The 22,048-nt window shown below is 39.5% G+C and overlaps 1 protein-coding gene across 5 annotated transcripts in view; it reads right to left on the bottom strand.

Moving 5' to 3' along the window:
* The window catches only part of FAT3 (FAT atypical cadherin 3), a 660,051-nt gene that overhangs the window by 351,100 nt on the left and 286,903 nt on the right, over window positions 1-22,048 (bottom strand). For all 5 annotated transcript variants that reach the window (XM_078058674.1, XM_078058677.1, XM_078058676.1 and 2 more), the window contains exon 3: window positions 7,646-7,960. In XM_078058674.1, the coding sequence (XP_077914800.1) occupies window positions 7,646-7,960 (315 nt within the window). The remainder of the gene's footprint in view (window positions 1-7,645; window positions 7,961-22,048) is intronic.

Genomic DNA, 22,048 nt, shown 5'->3' with positions numbered 1-22,048 from the left:
ACCAGCCACACTGAACGACCAGCACCCTGCCCCTTGGGAGATATCTCTGAGCCACCGACACAGCTGGTGTCGGCATCATCCTCTTCCCTCCAGGGGTGCCCACCCAGTCCTCTCTCCCTTTTGCCAAAGTTCCCCATTCCTGACTGTCATTCGGTTTTATAAAATCCTTTTTCCAAGTAACAGTTGTATTGATGCAAAGATCTAAATCTCATAAATGGGTAGAAACACATACTGTTGCCCAACTAGCAATCCTGTCCATTGTAACTTGACTTAATCTGGGGGGGGGAGTTTCAAAGATTTCCTTCCTATCACTGATGGAGGCACCAGTTCCCACTGAGCTAAGTCTTTCCAATCCTATGTTTTATCTAAAAATGGTGAGCTGGGCCACTGGTCTAAGTCCTCATAAACCTGCCAGGCGGCTGGGGCTTGTGAATGAACACTGCATCTTATTAGGGATGCCAAAGACCTCAGAGAGCCTTCATCTAAGTACATGACTACAGAATCCTCAGTGGAGGTCAAAAGGATTTTTTTTTTCTTTTTCATCCACCTTTATCCCAGGAAAGGAACAATCCCCATATTTATCCATCAGAAGGCTGACATTAAGCAGAAACAGGATTTGGAGCTGTGTAAGCATTTCAAGGGAATAAACCCAGGAACCCTCAAAATAATCTCTCCATGCCGTCTTCTGAAGAATGCTGTTCAAAACTGACTCTGATGACAATTCTGTTACAGCCAAATCCTCTCCAAATACTGAAAGTAGAGAAAAGGATAACTTTATCCACACTCATTCTGTTTGAAGTTTTGTTATTATTTTGTTCTTCTTTTCCTAATGGATTTGATTTCAAGTATTCGCAGAGCCTTTAAAATACAAAGAACCTAGAGTCTGAGGGAAGTGAGAGGCAGCTCTAGATTTTTTCCCATTTTAATTTTATTTCATTTTATTATTGATGATCCATATGTATGCATATATATCTACATGTAGATATAGGTATAGATGCACACACTTTTTTGGGGGGGTTAACTATACCACCATACCTTCATAACCAATCATTCACTTTGTACAGGATGCTTTGGTAAGGGCCATATGGAAAAGAGTCCTACAAAATGTTCCATATTCATTCATTGGTTCTCAACAGGGGTAATTTTACCCCCAGGAGGCATTCAACAATGCCAGGAGGTATTTTGACTGTCATAACTCTTGTCCTACTCAGTTAATGCATAGGGCAGCCCCCACATGAGACTTGTCCAGTTCAAAATGTTGATAGTACCGAAGTTAAGAAACTCTGAAATCAGCACTTATAATCATAACCAGCATGCAGACAAAATCGAGCCACAGGAAGGAGAGGCACAGTCCCCAACAGGAAAGAGCATATTCTTCTCCCTTGCGACGGCCAGCCCTGATCAAGCCTTCTGCCCCCTCAGGACCCCACCGCCATCCCTCCAGCCCATAGTGGTGAGTTGATCAAATGGGGAAACCCACAGCCTCCCAGGGAACATAATGACAGTGCAGAAAAGTTCCCTTTGTCCTTGTTCATTTGGAGCACATTCACGGGGATGCAAAGGTCACTGCTGAATTTAAATAACCCCCCTGTGATAAATCTGCATGAGCCCGATTTGTTCTACTGGACTTGTTGGATTAAATGAACACAATTTAATGTTCTATAGGACAAGGCCTCCTTTCATGGCTGAAAGAAGGAGCGAGGGTGATTTACAGTTTCATACATACTCATTCGCTACATTATCTGCTTTGTGCCTGTACTTATGAATATCAACTCATCATCTAGCGGCCATTTCTACCCATTCAGGAGAATTTAGCTTTCCATTAGGAAGGAATAAGGAATAAGAGACGGTAACAAGAGATTTCCACAGCATGCATGCTGAAGAAAAAGCACCAATATTTGTACCCTTGTCTCTCACCTTGTGTGTTTTTTTCTTTTTAATCTCTGATTTTATACATAAAACAAGATTTCCTTCTGGTTTCCAGGAAAAGGTAGTTTCCTAAGCAGATTACCACCAAACAGGGCTGTGCATCAACATAAGGATTAGGTTACTGAAGATACTAAATTATTTTTGAGTACCACTATCTTACAAACTAATCCTTTTTTATAATGACATACGAATATCAAATGTTTGTTTATTCATTAAAGTAGGTCTGACCTCCACTTAGTAACAACTTCTGATTCATTCTATATATTTGGAAATAATACAAGTGCATCCAAACATTATATAAACCAGATTTTTATTAACCACAAGTCTTAGGAATCAGTGATGTTTTCCTCATGGATGATTAAAGAGACTGGATTTTCATTTGTCTCCACTTCATAAAACCCAAAGTATAAGCAAGGTTATGAGAGCTGATTTTGGGGGTGGGTAAAAGAGAGCACTTTGAATTCATAGTCACACCTCAAAACTCCTGCATTGTGAGGCAAGAGTGTATGGATAAATTGTAAGGTGGGCTACCTTGTCCTCAGGTGTGTGTCTCAGCACCATGTTATCTCCCTCTTCTGTTTCTTGTGGGTACTAAAGTCTAGAGTCTTGCTCAAGAGGCTCTCTAGGGAAGCAACATCAGAACCCCCGGGAACTTGCTGGAAATGCAAGTTATCAGGCTGCCCCTCAGTGATCTGTAGCCTAATAGATCACCAGGTGATCATGCCAAAGTGTGGTCTTGACTTTTCCCTCTGTTACCCCTCCTGCTGACTTACCCACTATGTCTTATACATACACCAAAAAGCACGCTAGTAGTATCTGGAGTTGATTTAAAAACAGAGGACACCCAGTGTCTAATAAGCTACCCCTCCCATTTTAATAGGGAAAAAATGTCTAAATCCAAAGATACCAATGGATGAGGGTAGAATTTGAGGTGTCCCTGCAGCAGACACACATTTGAAGAGTATCTCTGCCTCTCCACCCACCTGGTGGACAGGGCAGCTGGTCTACCCACACATAAAGCATCTTTTGGTCAGGTTTATCCGAAGATGTTCACAGAAAGTAAAAGAAAATTGGGCTTCATCACCACTCAAACACAGGTGGAGATGACAGTGACCAAAGCATGGGTCAAAAGGAGACGTCACAATCGCAGGAAGGAAATCAGAAAGCCTACACCATAGATAATCGACCAGCAGAAGATCTGGAAGATGCAAGGATTACTTTCACAGACACAGGCTCTCAAGGCAGCATATGCCAATCTTGGTTGTATATTTAACAGAAGCAAAGGAAAACATAGAGGGGTCTTTCTTATGTATGTTTTTTCCCTCTGAAAGTATTATTTTAAGTTGGCCTCTCAAAAGGAAGAGATACAACCCAAGGCTTTTAAAAATCCAAATAACACCAAACCAATAAAAAAAAAAAGAGAGAGAGAGAGAGGAGATACACATATTTGTTACTTCCAATATATTACAACACTCCAGACATTTATGAGTCTTTTAAAAATTCCTTTTCTAATGGTATAATTCCTCTCAAACTAGCTTAAGTAGCAGCAGATGGGCTTTCAAGGTCAGCTTAACTTGTTTATATTCCCTGGGTAGTTTTCTGGCTCGCTTTCTCTGCAGATGGACCCATTCTTCAGGGCCTACTTCAGATCTGGGGAGTCCTTGCCCCAGCTCCCCTCTGACATGTTACCCTGTTCACAAACTCCATAGAGTTTGACCATTTATTTCTTATAAGCTGCCTTACATTGTATGTGTGACGGTGCTATTTTTCCCAGGAGAATAAATTCCCTGAATGCAGAAACGATCTCATGCCTCTGTTACATCTGCCATCCCACAACACCTGGGATCTAAAACAGCAGCGGGAGACAATAGTGCATAATACACTTTATAAACCTGAATGGAAGGCTCCAGTGCTATACACCATGTAGTGAGGAAAAACATCGCTGCCTTTCAAGTACACCTTCCTCAAAGACAGTGCTGTGAAGACTATGCGTGCAACTTACATAAACTTTATTCTAGGGGGGAATACAGGATGATTAATAATAGTAACAACAACAGCTAACATCTACTGAGTGCTCTACTAAATGCTGGTGTGCTTGCACTCTGCTAAGTGGTTTCCATACTATAGATACAACTAAAATAAACATTCTAAAACCCCAGAGGAACTTCTCACACCTGTTCCCCAATTGAGCCTGGATGACTAGTCCATGGGCAGCTTGGATTTTGTGACAAGGTCTGGAAGCAAGCATTTGAGTGCTTGGTCACCCAAAGAGGGCAGCCAGTTGGGTGACTCCGGCTCAGAACACGTTGCTAGGGCTCCTGTTACTCGCGAGCTGAGGCAGACGTACACAAAGATGCTGCATTGGGTTGAATTTAACTGCTCAGCCTGGAGTTAATCAGGGGTTCTCTGCACAGGTCAGAAAGGACCTCAGAGGTACAGTTTATGTTTTTACTCTTAAGCCACAGAAATTACTGAAGAAGGTACCCAGACTATTGATTTTATGGTTTTAGGTCTGGTAGAAAAAAAAATGGCATTTTGGGCAGGGAACACTGTTCAACAGAGAAATTTCTCTTCCTTCTTGGGTCTGGGACATCTGTTATCTGCTACAAGCTGTGGACCATAAGCATTGACATTATTTGAGCATGCATTAATCATTTAAATCTTATTTATGATGGAGCACATTGCCAAAACAAGGCAAAACTCTTTAAATTTCAACTCTATCACAAAGGAAGGAATGAAAGGTCAATTTACTAGAGTCTACATCCGGTTGAAAAAAGTCTAAAGCAAAGATCTTTAATAAATATACTGGTTGGGTGCATCTCCCACTTCATTACTAAAAAATGTTACATTAACATAACTATTTCAGGCAAATGGCATTAGAAAGACAGGAAGAAATGCTAAAGCGTAAAGTGTCGCTGTAGAGTTTGTAGAGCTAAAGATTGTTTCATAGGCAGCATTCTATTAGAGCAACAAGCTTCACAGGAATTACCCCAGGCTTGCGGTTCTGTGAATCTCCATAGAAAGAAGGAGAGTGATAACATGATTCTTACAGAGCTTTGTAGTTTACCAACAACTTTCAAACACATCATGACTTTCAGTCTTCATGAGTAACCCCCTATGAAGTAAGCAACGTCATTTTCATTCTACAGATAAGAACCTGAGGTCCAAGCAGAGTGAATGATGTGTCTATAATCAGAGGTAAGACAGTCAGGATGGTGTATCGCCTTTTGTTGTGCTTTCAGTGTCCCAGGCACTGTGCTAAGCATCTCACAGAGGACTCCTATATTCCTTGCAACAGTCCTTGCTCGGTAAAAACTAAAATTTCAGAGAGGTTCCCATAATTTTCCCAAGTTCGCAAAAGCTGGTGAGATCAGGAGTGTCTGATTTGGTTTATGTTTCCCCCTGGTATGGTCAGTGATGTTTCCCGGCAAGGAAGTGCATGCAGCACAGGGACTTAAAAACCAGGACTTCTAACCCCAAATGTTACCTCTTCCATGAAGCACTCCCTGACCATCACTCTCACGAAGGCCATGTTGAGTGAAATTCCCCCACCCTAATCAATTATTCTACTCTTTCACTGTGTAATAAACATGAGTTATTTTGCTAATTTCATGTACCTTTGGGTCCCAGGAAGGTTTGGACCGTATCTTAAGTTTATAACTGTTACTAGATTTTGTTTGGAAACTAGTAGGCACAATAATAAATGTTTGGTGAGTGAATGAGTGAATCAATAAAATCCAGTGTTTTCTTACCATGTGCTTGAGAATTACAAAGTAAGGCTCTATATTTCTTTTAGATAATTAGAAAAGTGAGTCTAAAATGCCATTCCTGACACAAATGGTTTTTTTAAATCTATGGCAAGGACAGAGAAATTATAAATATAATTAAGGCTCTTCTTATGTATTATAGGCTAAGTTGTGACAATATAAGTTTCAGAAAATTCACGCAAACTTCTAAAATCTGCATAAAAGACAGCTTTAGTTACATGTTCTTCTCTGCACATAATGTACAGCCAACATTCTTCACATCCAACCCAAATCCTTCCCTATGACTTCATTCTAAAATATTTTCAGTCATCAGAGGAGAAAGAGAAGAGTTGAAACTGCCCGTCTGCAGTGTCTTTTAACTTCTCAAAAAGAGGGTGGTGGGCTCACTCTGAATGACTCAAGTGGCAACGGAATTAGAAGGAAGGCTGAAGGTGACTGGGGGTGTTTCATATTCCACAGGGGCTGTGAAATGTGAAGACATTTGTGCCCTCAACTTCTTCACTGTGACATTTTTTTGGTCTTCGCCCTCTCTCTCTCTCTCCTTTCTAAAGTATCTGAATTCATTTCTCCGTCACCATATTCCACAGAGGCCTCAGCTCCAGTGAGAAAGTGTATCAGGAGGAACTTTCTAGCACAGCTGAGGGGTCCCTCAGGTCCTCAAGCAGTTTCCCCTACTTAACATGGCTCTGAAAGGTTGAGCTAGCCTCCAAATCTCTGAGTCTTCTCTTTCAAATTCCAGCAGGCTTCAGTCAGACGGTGATAGAAGATGACCACTCTTTGTCTAATAATGAAATGCAAGTGAAATCGTGATTCAACACTGTTAGCATGTGACACTCTGCCTAACAAGATGACTGACCCAACTATAATTAGAGAAAATCAATTATTTCCAAAAAATATGGCATTTTCTCTAAAGTATGTTCATGGGAATCGGACATTTATAAAAATCCATGGGGTCGGCTGTATGTTTCCTCTTTAACAAACACAGGCAGGAGAAATAACTATCAACTCCATCACATGTTTTGTTAGGAAAACTGAGTATGTCCACACCAGCAAATACCAACTAGCCTAACTTTTGACCACTGTCAACTCACTTGCCTGGGGTGAAACAGCAATAGCATCTTCTTTGCATTCTTCTAACTTTCAATTAGTTCAAATTCTATCCACCACCACTCTCACTGAGGGCTTGACTCTCTTGTTTAGATCTAAATAAGGCAAATCACAAGAAAGCAAGGAACCTCTGAGACCTTCCCAGTGTATGTACTTCTCTCAGAATATATCCCACCAAACTCCACACCTGCCCCTCCTGAGCCTTAGCCAACAAATTGTCAATACAGTCTCTAGAAATTTTTTTTTAAGCAAAAGACCTGAAAATTTAAAGGTGGTACATTTTATGTAAAAATCGAGACACTGGAAGTTCTAAACATTGACACTACACTCAAGGGTACGACAGGAATCACAAAAAATCCGGGGCTTAAATTTAAGGCTTAAAGGAGATCATTTACAACAAGCTAGATGAAGGTCAAGCAAAGGAGAAGCTCCTGGAAGTACAGGTGTCACAAAGCTATCTTACCCACAGAATCTAGCATCGGCAGGTTACTCCCTCCCAAGAAGGACAAAGGGGGCACGTTGCCTTCTGAGTGGCCTGGGAACCACTTTTTATTCTTACGAGGAAAGCAAATCTAAAGCTTTCTGTGAAAGCCTCTAATTTCTATTAGATCACTCCACCTTGGTTCAGCTAAAGTTAAAACATACCAACTAGAACACACCACATAGAATGCTCACCTTTTCAGAAACTACCCCCAGAAAAAAAAGAAAAAAGAATGTTGTCCTTCACACCATAAACTAAGTCAGGGGGAAAATAAAATGATATAAATAAGCAAGTGACAGGCTGATGGATTTAAAAGCTGGACAAACAATGGGAAAAAAAAGTCTTATGAGCATTCCCTTACCTGTTTTGGTATTGATGGCAAAAAAATTCTGGGGATTACCACTTGTAATCCTGTATGTCAATTTCTCATTGGAAATGGAGTCGGGATCCTCAGCCTGGATCTGAATGACAGATACATCCTTTGGAGAGTTTTCCATGACAACAGGATAATAAATAGGTTCCGAGGTCAGGGGGGCATTGTCATTCACATCTTCAATTTCAATGTAGACCTCAATAGTGGAATAAAGTGGAACGACGCCCCGGTCTGTGGCGTACACGGTCAGCCAATAGGACCCTGTTGTCTCTCGATCAAGAATGTCTGCAGTAGAGATGACTCCTAAAAGAAAAGAAGAGAGAACATGACTGCTACAGCAAAACTGGAAGACATTAAGTAAATTGTCCGCAATTCAGGGGGGCTGCGCTAAGTAATCTCGGCATATAAAAAAAAATCCTTAATACAAATGCAATTAAGATGTTTCTCTTTACATAAGAAAATTATTTTCTGCAAAACCATATTAAATAGCTCTCCTACCATTTGAGAAGTATAATTACATTCACAAATACTTTATTTGAATTTGGGGAAAAAGACATACCTCAATACACATATACATACACATGTGCACAGACACACACACACACACACAGAAGACAATAGGGAGCAATGGGAAGAGAGTAGGGCAGAGGTCGAAACACGTCCCGAGATGCATGGGAAATCAGGGCAATGTCAGGTCAGTATCTCCATTTGACCTGATATTGAGTTCATTTCCTATACAACAGAAAGCTCTCCCAGGGTAAATTATTTTCTCTGTTCATTCAAAAAAATGAAAAAGACTTTCAAACATTCTTTTGCCAGTTAGGATGGAAAATGTTTTGCATACAAAGATGTAAGCTTCCTTCACACTGTTTCCCTAAAAATCCAATGTCACAGTTATTCCAAAAGAATGAGAGAAGAAGCCATACCCACGTGCTTTCTGAATGATCTTTACCCTGTCAAGAACCCTAAGAGGGCTCTAAATAAATTCTGAGCCACTCTGAGAGCTACTCGTGGACAACCATTTTAAATTAGGAACAGAAGAGGGCGGAGCAAGATGGCGGAGGAGTAGGAGACCTGGATTTCATCTGGTCTCAGGAATTCAGCTGGATACGGATCAAACCATTCTGAACACCTACAAACTCAACAGGAGATCAAAGAAAAGAATAGCAACAACTCTCTGAACAGAAAAGCGACCACTTTCTGGAAGGTTTTTTCTGATTTGTTTAGAGTATATTTTCTGGGGACGTTGTTACCCTGTTAGCATTTTTGTTCTCTCATTAATCTATTCTGCTCTGGACGAAATGACAAGATGGAAAAAATCACCTCAACTAAAAGAACAAGAGGTAGTACCGACTGCCAGGGATCTACTCAATATGGACATTAGTATGATGTCAGATCTAGAGTTCAGAATCATCACTTTAAAGATACTAGTTGGGCTTGAAAAAAGCATGCAAGTTATTAGAGAAACCCTTTCTGGAGAAATAAAAGAACTAAAATCTAACCAAGTTGAAATCAAAAAGGCTATTAATGAGGTGCAATCAAAAATGGGGGCGCTAACTGCTAGGATAAATGAGGCAGAAGAAAGAATCAGTGAGATAGGAGACCAAATGATGGAAAATAAAGAAGCTGAGAAAAAGAGAGATAAACAACTACTGGATCACGAGGGCAGAATTCGAGAGATAAGCGATACCATAAGATGAAACAACATTAGAATAATTGGGATCCCAGAAGAAGAAGAAAGAGAGACAGGGGAAGAAGGTATATTGCAGCAAATTATAGCAGAGAACTTCTCTAGTTTGGGGAAGGAAACAAGCATCAAAATCCAGGAAGCACAGAGAACCCCTCTCAAAATCAATAAAAATAGGTCAACACCCAACATCTAATAGTAAAACTTACGAGTCTCAGAGACAAGGAGAAAATCCTGAAAGCAGCTCGGGAGAAGAGATATGCAACCTACAATGGTAGAAACATTAGATTGGCAACAGACCTATCCACAGAGACCTGGCAGGCCAGAAAGGACTGGCAGGATATATTCAGAGCACTAAAGGAGAAAAATATGCAGCCAAGAATACTATATCCAGCTAGGCTGTCATTGAAAATAGAAGGAGAGATAAAAAGCTTCCAGGACAAACAAAAACTAAAGGAATTTGCAAACACGAAACCAGCCCTACAACAAATATTGAAAGGGGTCCTCTAAGCAAAGAGAGAGCCTAAAAGCAACATAGACCAGAAAGGAATACAGACAATATACAGTAACAGTCACCTTACAGGCAATACAATGGCACTAAATTCCTATCTTCCAATAGTTACACTGAAGTTTGTAAATGGGCTAAATGCCCCAATCAAAAGACACAGGCTATCAGATTGGATTAAAAAACAAGACCCATCAATATGCTGTCTGCAAGAGACTCATTTTAGACCCAAAGACACACCCAGATTGAAATTGAGGGGGTGGAAAACCATTTACCATGCTAATGGACACTAAAAGAAAGCTGGGGTGGCAATCCTTATATCAGACAAATTAGATTTTAAACCAAAGACTGTAATAAGAGATGAGGAAGGACACTATATCATACTTAAAGGGTCTATCCAACAAGAAGATCTAACAATTGTAAATATCTATGCCCCTAAAATGGGAGCAGCCAGTTATATAAGGCAATTAATAACAAAAGCAAAGAAACACATTGACAACAATACAATAATAGTGGGGGACTTTAACACCCCCCTCACTGAAATGGACAGATCATCTAAGCAAAAGATCAACAAGGAAATAAAGATTTTAAATGACACACTGGACCAAATGGTCTTCACAGACATATTCAGAACATTCCATCCCAAAGCAATGGAATACACATTCTCCTCTAGTGCCCATGGAACACTCTCCAGAATCAATCACATCCTAGGTCATAAATCAGGTCTCAACCGGTACCAAAAGATTGGGATCATTCCCTGCCTATTTTCAGACCACAATGCTTTGAAACTAGAACTCAATCACAAGAGGAAAGTCGGAAAGAACTCAAGTACATGGAGGCTAAAGAGCATCCTACTGAAGAATGAATGGGTCAACGAGGAAATTAAAGAAGAATTAAAAAAATTCATGGAGGGGCGCCTGGGTGGCTCAGTTGGTTAAGCGACTGCCTTCGGCTCAGGTCATGATCCTGGAGTCCCGGGATCGAGTCCCACATCGGGCTCCCTGCTCGGCAGGGAGTCTGCTTCTCCCTCTGACCCTCCTCCCTCTCATGCTCTCTGTCTCTCATTCTCTCTCTCGCAAATAAATAAAATCTTAAAAAAAAAAAAAAAAAAAAAAATTCATGGAAACCAGTGAAAATGAAAACACAACTATTCAAAATCTTTGGGATGCAGCAAAGGCAGTCCTAAGAGGAAGGTATATAGCAATACAAGCCTTTCTCAAGAAACAAGAAAGGTCTCAAGTACACAACCTAACCCTACACCTAAAGGAGCTGGAGAAAGAACAGCAAATAAAGCCTAAACCCAGCAGGAGAAGAGAAATAATAAAGATCAGAGCAGAAATCAATGAAATAGAAACTAAAAGAATAGTAGAACCGACCAATGAAACTAGGAGCTGGTTCTTTGAAAGAATTAACAAGATTGATAAACCCCTGGCCAGACTTATCAAAAAGAAAAGAGAAAGGACCCAAAATAACAAAATCATGAATGAAAGAGGAGAGATCACAACGAACACCAAAGAAATACAAACAATTATAAGAACATATTATGAGCAACTCTATGCCAGCAAATTAGATAATCTGGAAGAAATGGATGCATTCCTAGAGATGTATCAACTACCAAAACTGAACCAGGAAGAAATAGAAAACCTGAACAGACCTATAACCACTAAGGAAATTGAAGCAGTCATCAAAAATCTCCCAAAAAACAAAAGCCCAGGGCCAGATGGCTTCCCAGGGGAATTCTACCAAACATTTCAAGAAGAATTAATACCTATTCTTCTGAAACTGTTCCAAAAAATAGAAATGGAAGGAAAACTTCCAAACTCGTTTTAGGAGGCCACCATTACCTTGATCCCCAAACCAGACAAAGACCCCATCAAAAAGGAGAATTACAGACTAATATCCCTGATGAATATAGATGCAAAAATTCTCACCCAAATACTAGCCAATAGGATCCAACAGTACACTAAAAGGATTATTCACCACGACCAAGTGGGATTTATCCCTGGGCTGCAAGGTTGGTTCAACATCCGCAAATCAATCACCGTGATACAATACATTAACAAAAGAAAGAACAAGAACCATATGATCCTCTCAATAGATGCAGAAAAAGCTTTTGACAAAGTACAGCATCCTTTCTTGATCAAAACTCTTCAGAGTATAGGCATAGAGGGTACATACCTCAATATCATAAAAGCCATCTATGAAAAACCTACAGCAAATATCATTCTCAATGGGGAAAAACTGAGAGCTTTCCCCGTAAGGTCAGGAACGTGGCAGGGATGTCCACTATCACCACTGCTACTCAACATAGTATTAGAAGTCCTAGCCACAGCAATCAGACAACAAAAAGAAATCAAAGGCATCCAAATTGGCAAAGAAGAAGTCAAACTTTCACTCTTTGCAGATGATATGCTACTTTATGTGGAAAACTCAAAAGACTCCACGCCAAAACTGCTAGAACTCATACAGGAATTCAGTAAAGTGGCAGGATATAAAAGCAATGCACAGAAATCAGTGCGTTCCTATACACCAACAACAAGACAGAAGAAAGAGAAATTAAGGAGTTGATCCCATTTACAATTGCACCCAAAACCATAAGATACCTAGGAATAAATCTAACCAAAGAGGCAAAGGATCTGTACTCAGAAAACTATAAAATACTCATGAAAGAAATTGAGGAAGACACAAAGAAATGGGAAAAACATTCCATGCTCATGGATTGGAAGAACAAATATTGTGAAGATACCTAGAGCAATCTACACATTCAATGCAATCCCCATCAAAATACCATCCACTTTTTTCAAAGAAATGGAACAAATCATCCTAAAATTTGTATGGAACCAGAAAAGACCCCGAATAGCCAGAGGAATGTTGAAAAAGAAAAGCAAAGCTGGCGGCATCACAATTCCGGACTTCCAGATCTATTACAAAGCTGTCATCATCAAGACAGTATGGTACTGGCACAAAAACAGACACATAGATCAATGGAACAGAATAGAGAGCCCAGAAATGGACCCTCAACTCTATGGTCAACTAATCTTTGACAAAGCAGGAATGAATGTCCAATGGGAAAAAGACAGTCTCTTCAACAAATGGTGTTGGGAAAATTGGACAGCCACATGCAGAAGAATGAAACTGGACCATTTCCTTACACCACGCACAAAAACAGACTCAAAATGGTTGAAAGACCTAAATGTGAGACAGGAGTCCATCAAAATCCTAAAGGAGAACACAGGCAGCAACCTCTTCGACCTCAGCCGCAGCAACTTCTTCCTAGAAACATCGCCAAAGGCAAGGGAAGCAAGGGCAAAAATGAACTCTTGGGACTTCATCAAGATAAAAAGCTTTTGCACAGCAAAAGAAACAATCAACAAAACCAAAAGACAACCGATAGAATGGGAGAAGATATTTGCAAATGACATATCAGATAAAGGGCTAGTATCCAAAATCTGAAAAGAACTTATCAATCTCAACACCCAAAGAACAAAGAATCCAATCAAGAAATGGGCAGAAGACATCAACAGACATTTTTCCAAAGAAGACATCCAAATGGCCAACGGACACATGAAAAAGTGCTCAACATCGCTCGGCATCAGGGAAATCCAAATCAAAACCTCAATGAGATACCACCTCACACCAGTCCGAATGGCTAAAATTAACAAGTCAGGAAATGACAGATGTTGGTGGGGATGCCGAGAAAGGGGAACCCTCCTATACTGTTGGTGGGAATGCAAGCTGGTGCAGCCACTCTGGAAAACAGTATGGAGGTTCCTCAAAAAGTTGAAAAGAGAGCTACCATACGATCCAGCAATTGCACTACTGGGTATTTACCCCAACAATACAAATGTAGGGATCCAAAAGGGTACATGCACCCCGATGTTTATAGCAGCAATGCCCACAATAGCCAAACTGTGGAAAGAGCCAAGATGTCCATCGAGAGATGAATGGATGAAGAAGGGGTGGTATATATATACAATGGAATATTATGCAGCCATCAAAAGGAATGAGATCTTGCCATTTGCAACGACGTGGATGGAACTGGAGGGTATTATGCTGAGTGAAGTAAGTCAAACAGAGAAAGACATGTATCATATGACCTCACTGATATGAGGAATTCTTAATCTCAGGAAACAAACTGAGGGTTGCTGGAGTGGGGGGTGGGGTGGGAGGGATGGGGTGACTGGGTGATAGACACTGGGGAGGGTATGTGCTCTGGTAAGCACTGTGAATTGTGCAAGACTGTTGAATCTCAGATCTGTACCTCTGAAACAAATAATGCAATATATGTTAAGGAAAAAAAAAAAAGAAGATAGCAGGAGGGGAAGAATGAAGGGGGGGAAATCGGAGGGGGAGACGAACCATGAGAGACAATGGACTCTGAAAAACAAACTGAGGGTTCTAGAGGGGAAGGGGGTGGGAGGATGGGTTAGCCTGGTGATGGGTATTAAAGAGGGCACGTTCTGCATGGAGCACTGGGTGTTATGCACAAACAATGAATCATGGGACACTACATCTAAACCTAATGGTGTAATGTATGGGGATTAACATAACAATAAAAAAATTTAGAAAAAAATTAGGAGCAGAAAAATGCCCAATCCCCTCCCTTTACCTTTCCCATTTCATGGTCGAAACAAGTGCCAACCAAGAAATCTGATGTGCCCCAGAAAAGCCAGAGAGAAAACACAGTGGCCTAGGATATCTTCACAGCACTCACCCAAAACAAGCCAGGCCACAGAAACTTGGTACAGGAGCTCCTAAGCACTTTCACTGGGGCGGGAAAACTTGGGCTTAGCTTATAAAATCTCATATGGGAGTCAGTCAGAATACTTGTGGAATGCATGAAATTTCTTTAAATCCTTATACCCGAAAAGACAGCCATGGAAAAAGTCAAGAAATGTATCTCTAATTCTGGACTGAATCCTCTATCCTCTGCATTCCCATCAGACTTTAGATTGTATTAGGCACATAGTTTGGCCTACAGACCCTGGATAAGCAAAATGCCAAGTATGGCAATTGGAAGGGAGGAGGGCATTATCTATTGAGAAACAGGCTGGAATACTCAAAGTTGCCTCAAACTCAGAATGGCGAATATTCTAGAACCTAGCTGATGGTGAAGTTTCAGCTCCAAAGTTATCCAGCAAAGAACGCTGCATAGTGTTATGCAATGGGACAAAAGATAATCTTTTTTGTCTTTTTTAAAGATTTTACTTTTAAATAATCTCTACACCCAACATGGGGCTCGAATTTACAACCCTAAGATCAGGAGTCACATGCTTTACTGACTGAGCTAGCCAGGCACCCCAACAAAAGATAATCTTAAAATACTCTCAATACAAATACGTAAAACATGATGGGTTTCTTGTAGATTTATGGGTGTTAACTAGAAGTCAAAATAGGGATGGCAATATGGCATTAGAAGAATAGATAGCAGATAACAGGGTAGGAAGAAAAACAGGAAGAATGAAACACAGTGATTATAAACATACTGCTATGTGTCCATTGACTAAATGAGTAGTAGATACCCTTATAAACTGGGCTGGGACAAGGTAGAATGTCAACATGACATTAAGGTCCAGAGAGGCCAGAGGCCCAGAGACCTGGCCAGGTGTGACACATCCACAGGGCTGAGGCATATCACACACACCATGGCCAGTTTTCTGGAACACTCACAGCAGTAAAAGCCATGAACCACCATGCAGACATGGATAGCAGAGCTCTTCAAGTCAGGATGGTCAAGTGACATGAAACCAAGCAGAATGAAGACAAAGAGTAGGCTGGCAAGATCTGGGATGCAGGGTATGGGTTGCAAACAGTGCTCTAGAGATGCTGGGAAGCACATCTTGCATGAGATCTGTCAATTCAATTCATAAGCATCTACTGGTCCCTGTGCTGGGCATTGCAGGAATAGTAATAACTGAGAGATCTCTGTCTACAGAGGACTCGCAGTCTACAGTCTTGCTGAGAAGACAAATCTCTAATGAGGAGATCTGCTCTGAGGGGAAAACTGCACAGCCAACAGCCAGGAAGACTCGGTCTCATCTGGTTTGGACTGATATACCAGGAAGGGCAAAGAACCTAGCAGAAGAGGGTGGGAGGCAAGTAAAATAGCATTGACTGAGCAATTATAATGTGCAACACAATTTCTCTATGAGCTTTATAAATCTCTTCTATGGATGAGCCATTAAGTCTCAAATGTGAGTAGGTAACTTGCCCAAGGTCTCATAGGCTTCTACAATTGTCGAAGAACTTAAGTCTGTCTGCCTCAATGCTCCAATTTCAAATCCAGACTCCATTACTTGGACAACGTGTTTAAATCAAGCTAGTTTAGTTTTACTACCCATATCTCAGTGTTGTGGTGATCATGTAATTAAATGTTGTCAAGAGCTTGGCAAAATACTTGCAACGTAGTAGACGTTGAGCATTATGTTCTATCAGCGTGAATCAAAGGCAACACCAAAAGCCTTGTAAAAAGTCACCACACTCCAAAGCAAGGGACAATTTTGAGAGGAGAGAAGTTTGGAGTGGACTATTGTGTTAGATTTTTTCTCTTCTCTGGTCATGTGGCATTCCTGCATCGTCTTTGTGACTTGCTCATAATATACCCTTATGTGACAATAACTGGCCTATTCAGGAAACAGCAAAATAAGTCTACTAAAAAGAGAACATACTACAATAAGCAACCAAATCAAAGAAGTTGGGTCAGCTTTGTTTATACCTTGCCTGACCACCTACCACACATACACTCATTGCACTCACATGTACCCATGAGCATGTGCGCATGCGTGCATGCACACACACACACACACACACACACACAGATTTGCAGAATTGTTTTGTGATCCCTGGAAGTCACTTAATTCCCTTTTCTTGCACCTGTCAAACTGGAAGATGGTATATTACAGGCTTTGGATATTAAATGATTTTGAGAGGTCCTTGGATGAAAGATATCCACTAACGCCAATTAAAATATATGAGTGGAATTTTACTCTATTTTTAAATAAAGGATCAGACATGTCCCTGGAAATTAGAATTCTTTCTCATTAAAATAAAATGTGTATGGCTATATTTACTCACTAACTAGAAGTGCAAATGAGTATCTTGGAACATAGTGTTCAGATATCAGTCTCATGGACTAAAAATGTGAGGACAAAAATGAAAGAATGTGTTAACAATTACTCTAAGGTTCATCCAAGACTCCATAGTAATCAGACTAATACAACCAATGCCCAGTGACAACATTTCCTCACTTCCTACTATGCTCTCATACCTAATTATGACCTATATGGTCATAATTAAAAATGTAAACCCACATGACATTTTCTATTAAGCAAAAACTCACTTTGGAGGTTGCCCAAAGATCACCAAAACCATGTCGTGAGTCCTTCGTGTTGTGACAACCATCACACATTACTTTTTTAAAATTGAGATATAACTGACCAACAGTAAAGTATATATATGAAAAATAAACAATTTGGTAGGTTTTGATACCCATGAAACCACTGCCACAATCAAGATAACAAACATAATCATCATCCCCCAAAGTATTGTCCTTCTCATTTTTAATCCCAATTAAAAATGTTCCTAATTCTCTCTACTCCCAGGCAACCAGATTAGCTTTCTGTCACAACAGATCAATTTGCATTCACTATAATTTTATGGAAATGGAACCATGCAGTATGGAATCTTTTTGAATGGCTTCTTTCACTCAGAATAATAATCTCTTTTGAGATACATCCATGTTGTGATATATATACACACACACCAATGCATCATTCCTCTTTATTTTTGAGTAGTATTCCATTGAGTATATTTGTTTCAACCATTGACTTGATGGGCATTTTGGTTGCTTTCAGTTTTTAGATATTACAAATAAAACTGCTAACAACATTTATATGCAAGTTTTATGCATAAGTACTTTCATTAGTCTTGAATAATCACCTAGGAGTAGAATGGATATAGTACATGGCAGGTGTATGAATACACCATTTTACATTCCCGCTAGCAGTCAATATGGAACATTCCAGTTGCTATACATCCTCACTTGTGGCATACCTGGGATGGTCAGTTGCTTTAATTTTAGACATTCAAATGCTACATAGTGGTAGCTTGTAGTTTTAATTTGCATCCTCCTGATGATGTTGAGCATCTTTAAAAGTGCTTGTTTTCAATCTGCATGTCTTGTTTGGTTAAATGTTCAGATTGTTTATCCATTTTTCAGACTGGGGTTTGTCTTCTTATTACTGAGATTTAAGAGTTCTTTATATATAGCTAAAAGTCCTTTATCAGACATGTGATTTGTAAATATTTTCTTCCAGGTTGCAGTTTGTCTTTTCATTCTCTAAATTATAGCTTTTGAAAAACAGAAAATTTTGATTTTAATGGTATCCAATTTTTAAATTTTTCTTTTATACATCATGCTTTTGGTGCTTCTAGGAAATCATTGTCTAATCTAAGGTTACAAAGATTTTCTCCTACATTTTCTTCTATAATTTAATAGTCTTAGGTGTTATATTTACATCTATGATCAGTTTTGAATTAATGCTTATATATGGTGGAAGGTATGGATCGAAGTTCTTTTTTTTTTTTTTGTATGTAGATGTTCAGGGTTCCAACGCCATTTGTTGAAAAGATGATCTTTCCTCCACTGAATTGCCTTTGCATCTTTGTCCAAAATCAATTGATCATGTATGTATGAGTCTATTTCTGGACTCTCCATTCTGTTCCATCAATCTATTTTGCTATGTTTGCATCAATATCACATTGCCCTAATTAATGTAACTTCATAGGAAGTCTTGAAATTAGGAAGTGTAACTCTTGCAATTTTGCTTTTCTTTTTCAAAGTTGTCTGGGCTACTCCAGATCCTTTGTATTTCCATATGAAATGAAGAATCAGCTTTAGAGTCCATCTAAAATTTAGGAATACCTATTAGCATTTTAACTGGGATTGTGCTAACTCTATAGATCAATCTGGAAAAAAATGACATCTTAACAACTTTGAATCCATTGATCCATGAAAATGGTGTAGTTCTCCATTTATTTATGTCTTCTTTTATTTCTCTAAACAATGCTTTATAGTTCCAGTATACTGATCTTGCGCATGTTTCGCCAAATTTATCCATAGGCATTTCATATTTTTTATTGCTATTGTAATAATATTATTATTTTAATTTCAATTTCAATTGTTTGTTGTTTGTATATAAAATATGATTCATTTTTGTACATTGATCTTATATCCTGCAGCCTTGTTAAAGTCACTTATTAGTTGAAATGGAGTTTATACAAATTCCATAGAGTTTCCTATATAGATGATCATATTATCTCCAGATAGGAACAGTTTCACAACCACTGTCATCACAACCAACACCTCCACACCCATCACTATTTAATCATGGTGTGCCTGGTACTGTGACAGGTACAATAAATGCATTCTTCATTAACATTTCTAAACCCTTTCATTCATTCAGCAAGTAAATGCCAAGCACTTACGAAGTCGTTACTATTTTTATCCCCTTATTACAGATAAGGAAGCAGATTTAGGTTAAGAAACTTGCCAGTGGTCACTCAGCCAGTAAACAGAAAATCTAGTTCTCCAACCTTGATCTGTCAAACTCAAGACCAGTTGTTAACCAAAACATTATATTGTCTTCTTAATTCATATAGATATCAAATCCACATAGTATTTCATGCCCAAACATTTTTCCCCTCTGATAGAGTTATTAATTGAGCAAACAATATTAAGTTAATATTATATTTTTCTATTTGACTTCTCCATATTGATTGTAAAAAAAACCTTAACAAAGGTGCTTCTTGGTCTATCCTTTTAGAATATTAAAAAAAACAAACAAACAACAGTATTGATTCTCTGAAAAGAGTCTTTTTTGAGGTATAAAAATATGCATACTCTTAGTCCATTAGCTAACACAGTTCTGGAGTATTGCTCTCGAGAAAGAAGCCTCCTTCCATCTGCCCATTACAGAAAACAGGCTCTGTAAGTAGAGTCTCTATCTGGTTGCTTAACTGTTATATAGTCTCATTGCCCAGCCCAGTGCCCGGCATATAGTCGGCACAATAAATATGTGTTCATGAAGGCATTTAGTTCCTGACACCGAATCAACAGTGAGTTAGTTTACCTACTAACGAGATAAGTCAGCCTCACTTGATCAGACCCAAAAGGGATTTCAAAGACCACTGGTGAAAACAGCCTTGCCACAACATCTCTGACCCAACACGCAGCCTCTGCTCAGAATCTGGTGACAAGGCTCTCACCATTTACTAGGGAGTTTCAGGTAATAGGAAGTTCTTCACACTGAGGCAAAAGTCCATCTCGCTCTAGTTTTGAATGCTCTTTCTCCCTACAGCCCTGCTCACATCCCAGAATAAAACAGAACAAGTCTGCAAACCACCATTCACCTGTGATAGGTCTTCAGATAGCAGAAGATGACCCTCTACAGGGTTTTTCCTCTCCAGTCTAAGATTTCTGTCCTCACATATCACGTAGCCCTCTGGTCCTTTCTTCCTCCCCATCTCTGCCTCTGAATCAAGAAGACATGAAGCTCTGTCCATTCACAAATGTGTATTGAGTGGGGGTAGAAATCGGTGATTAATAAATCTTATTTAGAAGATAAACCATCCACGGTGAGCTTTTCACATGTTCCAGATAGTGGAAAGGACTCGGTGGAAAGGACTCAGGAACACATCTTATCCCTCACATTTTCATCTACTGTGGAAATGCCCCAAGTAGATGTAATTGAGATGTTCAAATTTTATGCTGATATTTATGAAAATGTCATTTTAAAAAGTCTTTAAAAATGCAGTTGGGGGGCGCCTGAGTGGCTCAGTCAGTTAAGCTTTCAACTCTTGATTTTGTCTCAGGTTATGATCTCTGTTGTGACATCGAGCTCGGTGTCAGGCTCTGAGCTCAGCAGGGAGTCTGCTTGAGATTTTTTCCCTCTCCCTCTGCCCCTCCCCTCTGTGCGCACTCTCTCTCTCTCAAATAAAATAAATAAATAAATAAATAAAATCTTTAAAAAAAATACAGCTGGGATTTTTAAATGATTTTTTATTTTTGAGATATGCTTACATTTATAAATTTTTTTCTTTTCCTATTTCATCTTTATTTGCTGTATAATAAAGGCAATGGAGGACTGGAATTCTTTGGGCAAATTAATATTTAATTGTATAGGCAGAAACACAAACAGTAATTAATTGCTACAGAACCATGTACAGCTTAAAATGGAATTAGTTCACCCCAGCATGAAGTACATGTTAGCTGTAATTGTTCCTTTTTAGTCACAAATATTAGAAAAAAATATATGTACATTGTTCTCATTGAATAAGCTCTAAATACTTGATATGAAAGGAAAAACTGTGTGTAGCTGTTTATAATCAGGTGGCCATTACAGGCTGGGTTACTCACTTTATGGACTTTCCAGCCATATCCCCATATGTCACAGCCTAGGTCTCAAATGACATCTTGCCCCAAAGGAATGACACCCCAACACCATCCAGTAGCTCTAAAACAACTGTCAAATGGTTCAGGGAATGCTTTGGGGGTGGTGAGCTTATCACATGATGAAAATTCCCCTACCAAGGTAAGTATAAGGCAGTTAAAAAAAAAACAGACAAAACAACTATTTTTTTTTTAAAGATTTTATTTATTTATTTGAGAGAGAGAAAGAGGGAGAGAGCAGGGTGGGGGGCATAGGGAGAAGCAGGGAGCCTAGCGGAGGACTTGATCCCAGGACCCCGGGATCATGACCTAAGCTGAAGGCAGACGCTTAACCCACTGAGGCACCCAGGTGCCCCAGAAAAAACAATTAAAAAACAACAAAAACAAAAAACCCTGGGTGGGTCAGTGGTCATCTCTTGGTTTTGGCTCAGGTTATGATCTTAGGGTTTTGGGATTTAGCCCCCGGTTGAGCCCCGCATCTAGCTCTGCGCTCAGTCAGGAGTCTGCTTGAGGATTCTCTCTCCCCCTCCCCCGACTCATGCTCACTCTTGCTCTCTCTCAAATAAATTAATCTTAAAAAAAAAAAAAAAAACCCTGATGGCATATTCATTGTAGATGCCCTTAATAGAGTCTTTTGTGCATATATGTTTAATTATTATTTTTAATTAGTCAAAATATTAACTGCCAATTCTCAGTGCATTGAAAACTTTCATTAACTTTTTATTTTGCAGTAATGTTCGATTCCCAAGA

Source organism: Halichoerus grypus, chromosome 11, assembly GCF_964656455.1.
Source record: "Halichoerus grypus chromosome 11, mHalGry1.hap1.1, whole genome shotgun sequence".
In the NCBI taxonomy this organism is placed as follows: Eukaryota; Metazoa; Chordata; class Mammalia; order Carnivora; family Phocidae; genus Halichoerus; species Halichoerus grypus.
This window is presented reverse-complemented; position numbering and strand designations above follow the sequence as displayed.